The sequence below is a fragment of the Loxodonta africana genome, chromosome 4 (genome assembly GCF_030014295.1).
Source record: "Loxodonta africana isolate mLoxAfr1 chromosome 4, mLoxAfr1.hap2, whole genome shotgun sequence".
NCBI lineage: Eukaryota > Metazoa > Chordata > Mammalia > Proboscidea > Elephantidae > Loxodonta > Loxodonta africana.
In genome coordinates this window covers 114,830,862-114,847,875 of record NC_087345.1, presented here as the reverse complement: position 1 = coordinate 114,847,875, position 17,014 = coordinate 114,830,862, and the positions used below count along the sequence as shown (strand labels likewise).

At 35.0% G+C, this 17,014-nt stretch overlaps 1 protein-coding gene across 9 annotated transcripts in view; it reads right to left on the bottom strand.

The window, feature by feature from the left end:
• The window catches only part of SOX5 (SRY-box transcription factor 5), a 1,149,712-nt gene that overhangs the window by 383,559 nt on the left and 749,139 nt on the right, over nt 1–17,014 (bottom strand). For 8 of the 9 annotated variants that reach the window (XM_064284479.1, XM_023554801.2, XM_064284484.1 and 5 more), the window contains one exon: nt 14,309–14,540. In XM_064284479.1, the coding sequence (XP_064140549.1) occupies nt 14,309–14,540 (232 nt within the window). The remainder of the gene's footprint in view (nt 1–14,308; nt 14,541–17,014) is intronic. The other variant, XM_064284485.1, reaches the window with a different exon arrangement.

Genomic DNA, 17,014 nt, shown 5'->3' with positions numbered 1-17,014 from the left:
CTACCAAAAATGCCCTAAGGGCATTAGGAGAGAGAAAGAGAGACTGCCTGAGAGACTTAAATACCATCTCTCTTCCAGGCAGCAATTTCCCCAGATGAAGAGGTCACCACTGTTTAACAGTGTGCTGCCATGTTAATTTAGTATGACAAGATAAAGCAGTAATCTCTGCTTGAGGAGGCTGTAAACCGCCTGCTATCCGGGGACATGCTCAAGTTGATTTGCCCTGTATATCACTTTATACAATTGCCTTGACAAAGCCCCCTGAGTTCTCACATGTAAATCTCTCTATCCCTCTTCCTTTAGCCCCTTTTTCTCTTTCACTCCCTCCCAGTTTCTTCTTCCCTGCTTTCTGTCCAGGTAGCCCATGTCCACTCAGCACTAATCTCTGAGAACTTAATGCTCCGCACATGACGAGAGACATACAATACACACCCCTCTCACAATCACTCTGCCAAGTCCCTCAGTTTAAGAGATGTTCAGGGACTAAGGTAATCCATTGATCCCACTTGCATCGGCTTTTATATTTCAATCTGTCGTGTTAAGTTGTCAAGTGGCGCAATTAAACTGATGTTTCATGATTCAAGATTTACCTTCCCAGGAATGATCGTTTTCAAAGCTTGTCTTACTAAGTTCTGTTTAAAGATTATCCCTAAGAAAGCAAATGTATCTTTACTGGTGTAAATCCAGTAATGAAAACATAAAGTGTTTTAGATACGTTTTGGAGATATTCAGGGTTATAAACCTAAGGATGTAAAATTGGGATACATAAAAAATGTCAACCGTGTAGTTCTCTCTGCATGATGCAAAAAATACCATATGTAAAAAGGGGGGGGGGAACCTATGTTTCTATCTATGAAAAACAAAAATAATTACAGAATTATTGGAGAGGGCATACGTGAACAAGGAGAGTTTATATGATAGAAAAATTTTCAGAAATCACATAAAACACATTAGGAAAATGACAAATCAAAGTTTCATCCATTAAAACAAATACAGAGATATGTTTAAGCATTTACAGCTGGAGACATACATATTTTGGTTGGGTGTGTCAGTTTTAGATGCATCATGTCAGATTTCTGACAGGCTGAGCTGTTCTACCATGAAAATCCACTTGTACTGTGACTCTTCCCCATATCACACTCCTTTTACATCATCTAAAACTTGCCTTGCAGGTAGAATTGGAGAGAGATCAAAGGACCGAAAAGCAATAAACACAATATTAATAAACAAAGGACTGAATCCCTCACTATACCCTCTAAAATTTCTGAATTCAAATAGGAATTTTAAAATGGATTGGAACATTAAAAAAAAAAAAAATACTGCATGAGCTAATAAAACCATAGCTATAAACACAAGCCTCATTACCCATGTCCTAAAAGAAAATCATTATGTAGCCTTTAGGATGCTCATGTTGGAAATTTAAGCAATTAAAAAATATATTCTCCGTTCAAATATTGTTCTGTTTTGTGTTGTTGTGCTGATGTGCTTATTTTCCTCTGGTAAACTATTTGGAGAAGTCATAATATATAATGCTACAAAAAATGCATATGATTTTCTATCAGAGGGATTTGGAAAGCAAGTGGGTTGCAGAGGATTAGAAAGATGAGGGAAGAGGAGTTCATGTTAACTGAATGCTCACTGTAATGACAAGCACTGTGCTAGGGAATTATCCCATTTAATAGTTACATCAGCTACCTATGACCTAAGCACGATTACTTCAACATGAAGGTAAGTAAGGTAAATTACACTCAGAGAGTGTTATGTGAGCACAGGCTTTGTAGGCATTCATTCATCCACTCAACTATTTTTGAAACACTTGTCTGTCACTCACTGTGCCCAACTCTAAGTTATTAGTGAATAACATAGACGTGTTTCCCCAAGGGGCCCTTACAGCTTTCTGCTTTAAATAAGATCATGTCTCATGTTCAAATGAATTATATCCAAGAATATTGATAGAGTTTACTGGTAAGACTACCGAACCATTTAAAATGAGAAAAATGTGGGTAATATTCCTCTAGGTTACTTAAAGGAAAACATAACTACTGGATACCAAAAGAAAACACCATCTTTTGTTCTGGTGTTGCTGTTGTGTCGTTAGGTGCTGTCAAGTTGCTTTCGACTCATAGCAACCCCATGTACAACAGAATGAAACATTGCCCGGTCCTGTGCCATTTTCACAATCATTGTTACACTTAAGCGCATTGTTGCAGCCACTGTGTCAATCCTTCTCATTGAGGGTCTTCCTGTTTTTCGCCGGCGCTCCGCTTTACCAAACATGATGTTCTTCTCCAGGGACTGATTCTTCCTGATAACATGTCCAAAGTATGTGAGACATAGTCTCGCCATCCTTGTTTCTAAGGAGTATTCTGGTTGTATTTCTTCCAAGACAGATTTGTTTATTCTTTTGGCAGTCTATGGTATGCTTACTATTTGCTCTGGTAATTCACGGTAAATAGTCAGTAGAATAAAACTATTCAAGAACTATACCATTTATTAAGTGCTTACAAACTATGTGTTAAGCATTGTTCAAAACCACTTTTGACAATTCTATTATTTAAACCTCAAAACACCTCTACATACTAGGAGGTTCTATTACTATCCTCATTTTCAGATGAGAAAACTAAAGTACAGAGATGTTACAAAACTTAGACAAAATCATACAGCTCCTAAAATGGGGAACTATAATTGGAACCCAAGCATTTTGACTGTGAACTTGGGCTCTTCACCAACACACTTTACATTGCATAATCTTACCAAAATGCTGTTCTGACTTGGCTTAGGTAGATTTTTTTGTGGTGGCGATGGTAGTTGCCAGTGAGTACTATTTATGATGATTGAATTCGCCATAAATATTTGCTTGAGATACAGTTTCTCAGTATTGAATGAACAACCCCCTTTTTAAACAACTAAACCACAAAAACATCTAATGACAAGAAATTAATATTTCTATTTGATTGCTCATTTAAAAAATATTTTCCTTAGCTTACCTAAATTTATAAGAATTTAATGAATCTGTTATTTAATACAATGTAGCATTTTCCCCTTAAATCATAAAATTTCTGTGTTTCTTTAGGTACTTATTTAACTAATAACTGACTTGACCTGAGTGCCTGCTATACTCTAGGCACTGGTGCTTTATATGTATCAACTTCTTTAAAATTACAAGTACCTTCTAAGTTAGATGTTATCATTATCACCTGGAAACACTGGAAACCCTACAGAGCAGTTCTGCTCTGTCCTACAGGGTCGCAATGAGTTGGAATCGACTCGATGGCAGTGGGTTTGGTTTTGGTACACAGAAAACATGGAAATATTGCATAGCAGTGTGAAATTTTCCATATCTGAGTTACAACTATCAGACTGTAGGTAGGCTGTATGATATATTCACATATGAATTTTAAAGTTGCTTCTTACGTTCTACTGATGACTGTAGGGAAATCAGAATTTCAGATACACAAGAAGCATGTTCTGTCTCCTGTGTCCCCAGTGTACAAAGCATGCCAGCCACTGACACAAAGTCTGAAGATAGATACCAATAAACACTCAGCACTCTCTGCTCCAGGATGTATGTTACACCGAAGGAAGAATCTGGTAGTGGCAGAAGAAATCGTTACCAGGCTTAGTACCTTATCAAGTGTAACCACGTAAAGTTATTCTTTTGTTACTCATTGATACAGGTTTTGAATTTTTACATGATACATATTTTATATTTTTACATGACACATATTTTATATTTTTACATAAATACAAAGCCACTTAATGGTACACTGGGAGCCAAACTCCTGTATTTTTCATCTCCTACCCCTATTTTAACTTTTTTGTTATTGACCCTTAGAGTATTATTTTTAGTTTAGACATACCAACAAACAAGATTAACTGTTTTTTTCTCAAAACAGGCTGGATTTTTAAGAGCTAATAAGAGACACTGAAGTAAGTACTGCTTCTCTGTACAATGACAACATTGTTTACCCTGCTGCCACAGAAGCAGCCTTGACTAAGTAAGACACAAAATCCAGTAACTTGTGTTCATTTACTTTATCCTGTGATGTCAGTGTCACAAAGCTGGCCAAGGCTGCCCTCCTTATATTCACACCTCATCTGCTCACGTGGATCGTTCCTAAATATGGTCTATCAGGGTTGGGGGGCGGGGTGGGGTGAGGGGAAAGCACTTTCCCTTTGTACAAAAAGAGATATGTAACCTAACGGATCAAGTACAAGTGCCAAGTTAGCTTTGTATTTACTTTGCATTTCAAATACCTAAGAACTTGACCCACACCTAGTAAAAAACAGAGAAAAAACACAGAATTAACTTTCTAAAAACAAGAAATAAAAATGGTACAAGACAATCGAAACTGGTAGCATATTGAAATACTGCCATTTATTCAGTTTTAATGCCAGCTTTTATGACAGTACAAACTATAGGCATCCCAGGCCTTTTGGACAAAGTAAAGCATTTAAATGTACCTCAGAATCAACCTCACAACAACAGGTTTGGTTTTTGTAATGTTTTTAAACACAGCAACAACAGTGTTCTAAGCAATTTAAGTTTAGATTGTTATTTCTTAAGGAATTTTTTTTTTGAAAGTGCTTTTTTTCCCCCCTCCTGATCTTCCCTGATTCTCTGTACTATAAAATTCTCTTTTTTAAAGTTATCCCCTCAGAATTCTGATATTTTTCTTTGACTATTCTTTTAAAAGTGAAACTATGAGTCTAATTGCCAAAATATGTTAAAAAAGAAATTACAATGAAAGTTCAATACTTCCTTACATTATTTTTATGACTCCACTTTTTTAAGATCCAATGAAGTGTAATGGTTACGCTTTTTAGAGAGGCTGCTATGCAAAGAACTTTCTTCCCCTTTTAGGTACAATGGGTAGTGGTATTTCAAAAGGTAACATGAGGTAAGTATTATGTGAAATCTTTTGGGGTCTCATTGGCAATTGAGTTACTGGGTTTTATAGATTTCATTCCAGTCCGAGAAACTAGGTGCCAATAATGCATTATTCCTATTTCTTTTGAATTCCTTCAGGTGACTATCCTTTGGAAATATAAAAGAAGAAATAATGACAAATATACTGCTATTATCACTCATGTGAATACAATGACACCAAGAACAAAATTATCTCCCAGTCAGGTAAATTACTTCTACTCTTCATTGCTTATTTTTACCAATGTCCACAGCATCTCAAATTTAAGAAAATTTAGGACAAAAAGAATTAATTGTATTAAAGAGACAACCAAGAACCGATTGAAAATAATGACAGATGTTGATAAATAATTTAAGAAGGAAGCTAGTCATAGATAAAAGACATAGGTATCTGCTAAAGTACTAATGCTCAGACTTCTGGATTCATTGATGAGTACAATTTTAAAAAATAATTTGGGACCCGACATAGGGTTCCAACTCTTGTTTTTCCAAGTAAGGGCACTAAAAACAAAATGACCATTTTTTTTAAATCAATACTGCATCATGAAAGTAAAAGAACATAATCTTAGAATTAACACAAAAAAATACATAGTTCTGTGAAGAATTCACTAAACTATTCTTATTTAGTAAAAAGTCTATCATAAAACCAATTTTTATTAATCACATGCAGTAAAAAAAAAAAAAAAATACTTAGGCTGATGGCAAGAAGGTCTGGCAAAATTCCAAGAGGCAATATATGTAAATAAGAAGGAAGCATATATCAGAGCACAATGGTACCGATTCTCCTACACTGTATCCTTCCTGATAATGGCCCTATTGAGATCCGTGAGAGGAACCATTAAGAATGTTTTCTGACAGAGCCAAATTCAAAGAGAGAGGAGGAAGAGGAGCAAAAGAGGGCAAGAATGAAAGGAAGAAACTGAGGAAGAATTGAAAACAAAACCTCTCTCTAAACACAGAATGAAGCTTGGTTCTCAAACTTTTCTTTATTTTTAACTTTCAAATACAAACACAAATGTTCCTGTTATGCAGGTCTGAAAGTAACCAATGAGACAAAGATAACCACCTTTCCATCCCACAAAATCAGGAATACCATTCAAATATGTTTTCAACATTGCTTCTTAGTTCCTCATTATTTCTAGTATTGAAGCCAAGTATTTCATCATTCTTTCCACTGCATTCAAGGTGGTCACCCAGGTAAAGAAAGAACATTTAAAATCCCAATAACTGTTTTCATCCCTATTAATATGGGGTACGTAGATCTTTTACTAACTTCTCCATATTTTGCATTAAAACCTTCATAGGGCACTTTCTGTTCGGTATTTTCTCTCCCCTTTTTCCTTCACCCCCAACTTTTTTTTTTTTTTTCTTGCACTTTTTTCTTTCTTAGTTATTTCTGCTGGGAAAAAATATTTATGCTAAAAACAAAATTATATTCAAGTGTAAAGATCCTGTATTAACGATAATTGATGCAGCGTGTGTGTGTGTGTTTGTATTTTGTTGCTGTTATTCTTAATATCTTAAAAAAAAAAAAACAAAAAACTAGGCATCTAGTAATTCTTTTCTGTGGAAATAATATCAAATTTATCTATTTTTGATCTCCATAAATGCGGTATCTTTCAACTGTGACTCTCCTTAACATTTGTTACCCTGTTTTTTTTTTTTTTTTTTTATCAGGGTTGTGGAGCCCTGGCGGCACAGTGGTTAAGAGTTACGGCTGCTTACCAACAGGTTGGCAGTTCGAATCCATCAGCAGCTCCTTGGAAACCCTATGGGGCAGTTCTACTCTGTCCTATATGGTCACTATGAGTTGGGATCAACTAGATATCAATAGGTTTGGTTTTTTAATCAGGGTTGTAACTATTTACAGTATGGTGATTTTTGTGCTTATCTTACCCCTGTCAAATACAGAAAGTTACTTGAGAAAAGAGACTGGTTCTTACTCACTTCTATAACTCTGTGGGTAAGTATTCATTGTATATATTTGACTTGAACCTTACTGCAACAACCCTATTAAATGAAAGGCATTAAATTCCATTAAGCCAAATCTTAAAGCAACATATTTCTCCCCATTATCGCAGCATTAGAACTTCTTGCTTATCCTCCCATCACTGCATAGCACTAAGTGGAGACGCTAACAGTAGGTCCTCATTAAGTGTCCTGAATTCTCTCACAAACTCCCAGCCTTTTTTTTGTTGTTCATGTGAGAGTATATACATTAATTTCTTATAGCCCAGTTAACTGTAAAGTCAACTATAGTACTTGAAATGTTGTCAATGTTATATGAATCAAGGTTTTCTTTACTCACTATTGTGCCCCTCCTTCCCCCTGGACTGAATGGAATTATACAGCAATAGGACAAAATTATCTATTGCACAATGTATCTAGTGGCTTTGATAGACCCCAACTGATTGTTTTTCACGTGTTCCCATTCCTATTATCCTTGGGGGTAATTTTCTGAAACAATGCAGGTACTGTAAAGATTGAACGGCTTACATTCAAACACAAGCCGGGGATGTAAATGGCCTCATGTGGTATTCGTGACAATATTTATAGAATAATGTTTGTAACAATGTAATTTCATTGTATGATAAACATCAATTTACCATAAAAAAAAAACAAATACAAACTTGTCACTATTTTCACCTTGTTTCAATTGAATTGACCTTGTTCAGATAAGCAAGCCTATTGCTTATAGAAATAGCAGTTTATAGATAAACTGTGTGAAATAGGGTGTGTGTGTGTATGGAATTATTCTGCCTACTATCGTAATTTCATACTGCCACTCTGAACATATGGCTACCCAGCTTACTTTATATGAATCTTTCTGAGTCTATGCTCCATGCTATTAAACTGAGCACATTCCATATCATTTAAAAGTAATTACACTTTTGTCTAGAGTGTAGGAGACTGCTCTTCATTAACAATGAAATTCTCATTATTAGAACTGGCACAATAACTGGTGTTAACAACAGTGTGCATTATACCATCACAATAACTTATGCTAAGTTTGATGCACAAAGGTACACCAGTAATTTAAAAAGCTTATAAAACCACCATACAAAAACAGGAATCTTTCCTATACTATAGTTAAGGACTCATTTGATTACTTATTTTTGAGTAACACATGTGCTTTTCTTTCTTGTATTTTCTGAGCAGTACTTATAACATTATCCTAGTCAAACACTGAAAACACATTACTAACAGCCTGTTAGATTGTAAGCAAAATGTATACAAGGGACATTTCAAGATACGCCATAACACAGCAATTAAAATTATTTTGGGTAAGTAAAGAATTCCCGGAGCTAAAAGAGAGGCTAGGCAAAAGAAAAAAAAAAACCTCTCTGTCACATGCACCAAAATTTAAAAGCTTATGAAGCTTATAAAATGAATTCTTTCAACATTTAAGGTTGGATTTCATACACTGGAATCTTGCTATAATGTTATACTTGGTGTCGTAGCTGTATGTCCAACATCTACAGAAGATCAACTTAATAAAGACGCTTTTTTCTTCTTTTTATGAACTTCAGGAAGGAGCTGACTTACACTGAATTTTGCTTTATGGTAGTTAATGTTCCTACAATGTTTAAGCACATTAATATTAAAATGCATCAATTTTTAAAACCAAGACAGTATACACCTAGATTTGCTTAACAAATCTTGGAAAATGTCAATTATCAACAATAAGTGACATATTAAAATATAACATCATATTTCCAAATCCAATGTATCTTTAAATGCTAAAAACACACACCCTAATGCAGATCTTAAATTCTCGTAAAAAGACCAGGCTTAAACACACACCCTAATGCAGATCTCAAATTCTTGTAAAAAGATACTAGAGGAACCCTGGAGGTCATGGTCCCCGGGCCCTTTATTAGCCCATGATTGGAACCATTCCTGAAGCCAGCTCTCCAGGCAGGGATTGGACTAGACTATACGATAGATAATGATACCGGTGAGGAGTGAGCTTCTTGGCTCAAAGAGACACATGAGACTATGTGGGTAACTTCTGTCTGGAGGGGAGATGAGAAGAAACAGAGGGACTGAAACTGGCTGAATGCACATGGGGAATACTGGGTGGAGAGGAGGAATGTGCTGTCTCATTAGGGGGAGAACAGCTAGGAGTACATAGCAAGGTGTGTATAACTTTTTGTATGAGAGATTGACTTGATTTGTAAACTTTCACTTAAAGCACAATTAAACACACACACACACACACCCTGTACTTATTTTGGAGCCCTGGTGGCCCAGTGGTTAAGAGCTCAGGCTGTTAACTAAAAAGTCAGCAGTCCGAATCCACCAGTTGCTCCTTAGAAACCCTTTGTGGCAGTTCTACTCTGTACTACAGGGTTGCTATGAGTTGGAATTGACTCGACAGCAACAGGTTAGGTTTGGTTTTGTATTTATTTTATTATGAAATTCAGTTATCTCCAAAGTGAGAAACCTCAAAAGTTCTTAAATAAAAGATTATAGTGTTAAAATAAATGACTATGTATTTCTAAAAACAATCTTTAGCAACAGCGACTTAACAGGTATACAAAACTGTTCACTCAACACAAGAGAAACTTAGGAGTCAAAAGGGAGTTTGGCTTTTCACATTAAAAAGAAGGAGGAAAAAAAAAAAGACAACTGATTGCTCAGTAACCACAGGTGGTTAAGACTTTCATTTTATATCATATTTGATACTGAAACAACAATATACCAACAGAGGTAGCATGCAACCAGACAGAAAATGTGTGCCAAAACGGCCAGTTTAGGGTTCCCTGGCTGCTCCTGATGGTGCCACTTGATTTTTCCTCAGACTTACTCTATTCCATTCAGGTGCTCATAAATACTCATGTTTACTGACATGAGAACATGTTCTAGATAGTCCGTCACATCTTCAAATAAATCCATCTATATTAGAAATATTATTAACAATGAGACAGAAATTATAGTGATTCTTGCTTGTCTCTGAAACTCGGAAGTGACTACCTCCACGTAAGCAAAACAAAGCGGGTAGGGGATATTCGACCTTCAATAAGACTAAAGCTCAGGACTGCCTTTCTACTCATGTCAGAATCAGGCCTTCACATCTGCCAACCTTACCTTTTACTTTTCAGAGATTACATAAGAATCAGATTTTGCTATTAATTGCTAGGCAATGTTATGAGAGCTTCAGAGAAGGAACCAACAGCATCAGTTTTTTTTCATAGCCTTATAACAATCTGTGTCTCAATCTTATATTGATCAGAAATATGACCATATTTTATGAATACACATATATAATCTTCTTAAGATAGTTTATCCATAGTGTACTATGAACAATGAGTAAAATCTTCCAGAAATAGATGGACTTGTAGCATTCATACCAGTTACGAATTGATCTCAGTTAGGCACTTAGTTTATTTTTCCAGAATACTGAGGCAATAAATACAACCTCAGAAAGGAAAAATTATCTCCTTATGTAGTCCAATTCTGGACCTTAACACTGTATATCAATAATCTGAACAAGGAAGACTAATTCTTCAAAAACTTTACAGGGCAACAATCATGAAGTATACAGAGCTTTTCTTTCAGTTGTTTCCTAACTTAAGTTTAATGTCAAAATCACCTCTCTACAATTTAAAGCCAGAATGACAGGGGTCATTCAGTTTTACATTGTCTCTGACCTATGAGGTGATACAATATGGAGAATTCCCAATATCTTCCTTCAATATTTGAGAATAGAGTATGAATGTCCCATATAAATACGCAATAAAATTTATCTTTCCTTTTTCTTAAATTAAACTCTATGCTATAAAGACTATGAAACATCCTCTCTGTTTTCAAAGACATTGAATGGGAATCAGATAGAGACTGTACTTCCCTACAGAAATAAAAGGACCTATTATGTGACTATGACAATGGCCTAGTGTCCAAATAAGGATTAAGTATTCATATTGAATAACAATACGATAAATATATTCAATAATTTTAATAAGGGAGAACAATATCTTAATCAACTAAATAGCTAAATATGACTAGTGTTATATACCTTTTGTTTTCTGAATCTACTATATTAGTAGATTCTCTCTTAGTTTTAAAATTTCCAGAAAATCAACATAGTTGTCGTGAATTAGTCTCTTTAACAGCTTTGCCTGAAATATACTGTTATTTACTCATTCATATAAACTCAGCCATTTAGTCAATAATGTAATTGTCTATTTTTTGCTAGGCACTATAAATATAAATATATATATGTCTGTGCCTTCAAGGAGAAATACAGTGCATAGGAAGGCAGACATAAACACATACTTTATAATGTACACTATTAGAAAAGATATAAACAAGTGCTATGGAAAAAAGAATAATACAATAATCATTCCTTGGGAAGCCAATGATGGCATCTACAATGAGGCAATTTTTGAGCCTAGTCTTGTGGGAGAAACATGTTCCCCAAAAAGATAAAATATGAAAATAGAGTTTACTAGGTGACAGATTACAGCTGGGCAATTCAAAGGTCATCTGGTATGTTCATGAATATATATGAAAAGTTTGGCATAACTGGAGCATTGGGTCCATAGCAAAATATGGCAGGAAAGGAGACTAAAGCGATAGTTTGGTGCTAGTCTACATAGAATTTTATGTAAAGATAAGGAGTTTTGAACTAAACCCTGTACACAATAAGGATGCACACTGGCTTAGAAAGAAAGGCAAACAATCCACCTCATTTCTCAGGGGAACAGTTCCAGTGGAAGTTGGAAGAAAGATTAGAAAGAGAAGAGGGTGTAAATTTGTGATCATATAGCTGTCTACTCAAGAGATTAAAAGCAGCTGGAATCATGAAACATTTGAGGCAGAAAAAAAATTAGAGATTAATTAGACATGTAGTAAGAAGAAGTGTCAATGCTGATGTCATTAGAACTAAGGTGAATCATTGTTCTCCAAAGTGCATTAACTTCTGGAACACCAGGCCTTAACCTTTTGGGTTATAGACCTACTTGAGAATCTGATGAAAACCACAGTCCTCAAGAGATGTGCTCATATATGAAGGATTTTTCACATTTGTCTTCAGGAGATCCACAGGCCTCCAGTTAAGAACTCCTGCTTTAGATAGAGTTCCTTGAGGAAAGAGATCATGTATTTCTCAAATCTATTTCCAATGTCCTCACCAAAACCTTGGTACACAGTTGGCAACTCATAGTTTTTTTCTAGTTGGACTGAATTCTCCACTAAAACCTGAATGGTTTTATTTCCACTAATTGCCTGTATCACAGTCTCCGCTCATGCTAACTATAATATGGAATTTAATATCCTTTTCTCATATCCATTCTTATATATAATTAATCTCTGCTTATTCACTCCCTCACATCTGTATGTTCATGTTGATAGTACTATGCCAGGAAAACCAAACCAAGATTCATTCTCAATAAGGTACTCTTTAAGGGAAGAATATGGTCAAAATATTAAGAAGGAAAAAGGTATTAACGATAGTGCAATGTCAAATGGAGAGGCTAACATCCTTACCCTGTTGAACTGGGCACTACTTTTCTTTCCCTTTTCTTTTCCATTCTTAATAAGATAAGGCCAATAAGCTACATCATTGTCACTTAACTAACATGAAATCGTAATGGAGGGAGAGAGAGGAATTATGTACAGTACTACTTAACTCGCAAAATAATAATCAGAAAATAAAATATGTCTGTGCTTTTACGGAGGAGCAGCATTACATAAGGTTTATGAGCATGGACTCCAAAGCCAGACTGCCTAGGTAAAACTTGGTTCCTCCATGAATTGGCTGTGATTTGAAGGAGTTATTTAACCTCTCTGTGACTCAGTTTCCCATCTATATAATAATAACACATCATTTAATTATTGTGAAGGTTAAATTAGTTTATATACATATTTAAAACAACATCTCCCATATAAGCAGTGACATACAAGTTAGCCAAACCATTATTCTTCGTAGAAACATCTTGGCACAGAGCCAAATGCCCCAAGAAATTTTGATCTCTATTCCTAGAATGTTTAATTGGCATATTTAAATCTAATGTGAAAATCAAAGAACAGTGTCTTTTTTACTCCATAGGAAGATATCCGATTCACCTTGTTGATTTAATTCCATATACAATAATGTAATAGCATGAACGAGTAGACATATTTCATACCAAGCACATTTATAATATACAGCAACTTCCTGAAGAAAGCAAAAAAAAAAAAAAAAAGATTTAACAGAATCACAGCTGTTTTTAAAGGTATGAGAATGTGTGATAAAACATATTTATGTTGGTGAAAATCTGGTTCAAATTAACAGCACTGGTAGCCTTGAAAGAAGAAAAAGAGGAGCAGTCACAAAAATGCGACATCCAGCCCAAGCAGCCACGTTGAAAAGACGAAGGTGGCTTTACAGGCAGGTAAGTGCTGGCTGTCTTTCAACATGCTGATTCTATGCCTCTAAGTTCCTAAGCAAGACTGAAATGCCTTATTGTGTGCCTGTGTGTGTGTGTGTGTGTGTGCGCGCGTGTGTGTGTGCTGTTTAAGCTTCAGAGATGTTATGCTGCTTTTTCCCTTCTCACTTGGGAAGCCACAGCTTCTTAATCTCCTACAGTGATCAAGGTCTCAGGATAAGGGACCAGAACTATTGTCCTGAGTTAGACATTCTGGATTAGAGTACACCAGGAAATTACTGATTTAGGAAAATACCAGTATGAAAGAGATTGAGTTAGAGATTATGCTGTCACATTAGAAAACTTTTTTTTTTTTTTAATTCCATTGCCATTGGGTTGATTCTGACTCATAGAAACCCTATAGGACAGAGTGAAACTGACCCATAGAGTTTCTAAGGAGTGGCTGGTGGATTTGAACTGCTGACCTTTTGGTTAGTAGCCGTAGCACTTAACCACTGCACCACTAGGGCTCCATGAAAACTGTAGGCTCTATGAAATACATTTTTATGCAAAATCCCAAGCACTGTAAGGAAGAATGGAATCAAATATGGGAAAAAAAAATGGAAAAACACTAATTTATCATGGTAGAAATGTTCAAAACTATTGTGGTTGTAACTGTATCTGGAAAAACCTTTTACGAGAAATAGTATGACGTCTAACGTTCATGCTGACAAATGTTAAATGTGTCATTTTAACATTCTTCTTATATTTCATACAACTTTCCCCTCGAATTACATAGTAAGTGTCTCAAAAATCAGGGTTCTTAAAAATACAAAAAGGAAATACTACAGCTTATACTGCCTACTGAAATCAATTTATTTATAATGAATTCTAAGATGCAAGGAGTGAGTTTTGTGTATGCCTCATAAGTAGATGATATTTATAAAGCAAAGGACTGAAGCCAAACTATATCAGAGGAGTAAACTGGTCAAGAAGTGAGTGTAGGCATAATAGACCATGAGAAACCTACCATTGTATTGTGCTGAGAAGTGGGAGTCCTATGGCCACAAGACTCTTGCGTCAGCAGAGAAACTGGCTGAAATTCCTCAGAGTGAGGCTTGTTGGGAAAACTCACATGCAAGGGAAGGTGAAAGGCTGGGAGCCCGTCACTCTCCTCTTCTTCCACTTTCTGTCTGCTTGTCACCATGGCTACCTCTCCATCTGCTTCCCCATACGGAGAGGCTGGCCGCTTGGAAGACATCCTGGAAGGAACAAAAGAAGAGAAAATAATGAAACCTTCACATAAATCCTTAATGCCGTCATTGTGTGGTTAGGGGCCATTGTAACAGAAATGCCTTTTTGTGCTGGCAGAGAGCAGGAAACCATCCAAATACCACTGCAAAGCACACACAATCAGAAACAATGGCCAAGCAGGTAGCAACAGAACAGTGCTTGTTTGTTGTGAGAATAATACACTAATATAGCACTCTCTTGTATTCTGGCTTCTTAAACAAGGAGATTCACCTAAGAACACTGCATAATGAAAGACCATTCCATTTTAAAGAAAAGAAAAATACCCATCTAGTTTTACACTTTGATGGACTTTATTGAAGACAGAACATCTTTGAATAGCAAATACTGTTGGCAGTTGAAAGAAGGGAAATAACAAAAATTTCTTTCCTCAAAAAATAAACAACATAAATAAATGATTGCTATTATAACAAATTTGTATTTCTTTAAAAGTAAGATCATTGTGAAATGTAAAAATATTGGTAAAAAGCAAACCTCAGAGCAATTGACAAAAGTTTGATATCTGTTTAAAGCTTATTAATGATAAATGCTGCAATCACTGTTAATCTTGAAAAATTTGAGAATTCACTTTCCATCACCTAGAGGATCACCCAATTGTAGCATTTAGTTCTAATATCAGAATTGCAAGATCAAAGTATATCAAAGTAAAATGGTGAGAATGTAAAAATATTTCAATTCCATTTTTACAACACTATGAAAGATTACTTACATGTGATTCTCAGAACATATTTAGCCCCCCTAGAATACTTAAGAGAAAAAAACAAACAAACAGGGATGTTTTGTTTTCATGAACTAATAAGGCTTATATGCCAACGGGTTTAGATAACTGAATAAGAATTTAAGCTTTTTTGTTGTTGTTGTTCTTGATTCTGATTCAGAATATTATCAGAATATGTGGCAAAATTTTTATTTAAATAGTTCTTTTTCCTTTCATTAAAAGTTTTACATAGAAGTGAGTTAAAATGTTTAATTAAAAAAAAAAACTCTCTTGTAATATTTAAAGTTGATCTGACTTTAAAAAATCTACACTTTTTTGCTCAACAAACAAAAAGGGTTTACAGAATCATCTGTTCTTATTCTAGACCACGGGGACGAGGGACAGAAAATTATTTATACTTCTTTTATTTATCACTATTTTTTAAATTTAAAATGTATTCCCCAAAGAAATGCCTCTAATCAGTGTTGAATTTATTATATATTAAATAATATTTTTCTTAGTGTTAGAAGTTTCTAAAGAACAGTATATTCTAGTACTGAAGATAGTCTATTAAAAAATGATAGCATGGTGGGGAGAAAAAGAGCTTTGGGGTCAGAGAGATATGGATTAAAATACTGATTCTGCCACATGCTAGCTGTGAGAATTATTTAATCTCCAGGTCTCAATTTATTTATTTCTAAAATGAGATATAATATCTACCTCATAAGGCTTTTTGTGGAATAACTGCACCACATGAAAACTAATTAATAGTTGCCATCAACAACAACTCATATATGGTCGCTATGAGTCAGAACCAACTCAACGGCAGTGGGTGGGTATCAACAACAACATGAAAAATTAAATAAAGTCTACAAGTAGACATAAGGTAGACAGATATTACTGCTGTTTTTACAACTTAGGGTCATTTCATTTTCAAAATGATCTTTATACACAACTAGGTACGCATGCTCTACATACACTGAACATGATAAGATCATGGTGCCAAAGGGCAACTGATAGTCAAATATTACATACAGATGATTCTCATTACTCACAGTAGTCACTTTCTATAAAGTTGTTTCAAATACTGAATTAATGAATACTAAACCACTCCTCTAAACCACTCCTCTTAGAGAAAATATGGGGTTAGGTTCCTGTGAGCCTCTGGTCACAACATTTTTTGTCAGCTAATCAATACATAATATTGTTTCATGTATATTTTTGTTTAAAGGCACCTGATTTAATATACATTGTTGATTCATTAACATAAAACTCACAACCAACAGCTGCAACTTACTCCTGAATGAAGCATTAGGCGAATCACAGTCTTCTTGCACTTAGGAAAACTAGACAGAACTTCAGAATTATACTTGGGGGCCATTTTAAACAATGAAATCACCAACAAAAAGCATAAAAAAAAATGTAAAAAAGTAGATCTAAAAAGTAGACTTGTTTACAGTATGAGAGCTAATACAAAAAGGCAAAGTCACCTTGTTTGACCTCATCTGGGAATGTGTGTATCACTCAAAGTTTTTGCCACTCTGGGTATAACCATAAATGACTGCAAAAGAGCCATATTAATTTTGACGTTATGAATAAATTTTAGTGAGTAGGCAAATTTGCAGATATGGAATCTGAATAGTGAGAACTGATGCTATTTCATATTTATTTCAATTCCATTGTCAGGGATTTATAGAATATTCCTAATGTGTTAGACAGGAAAAAGAT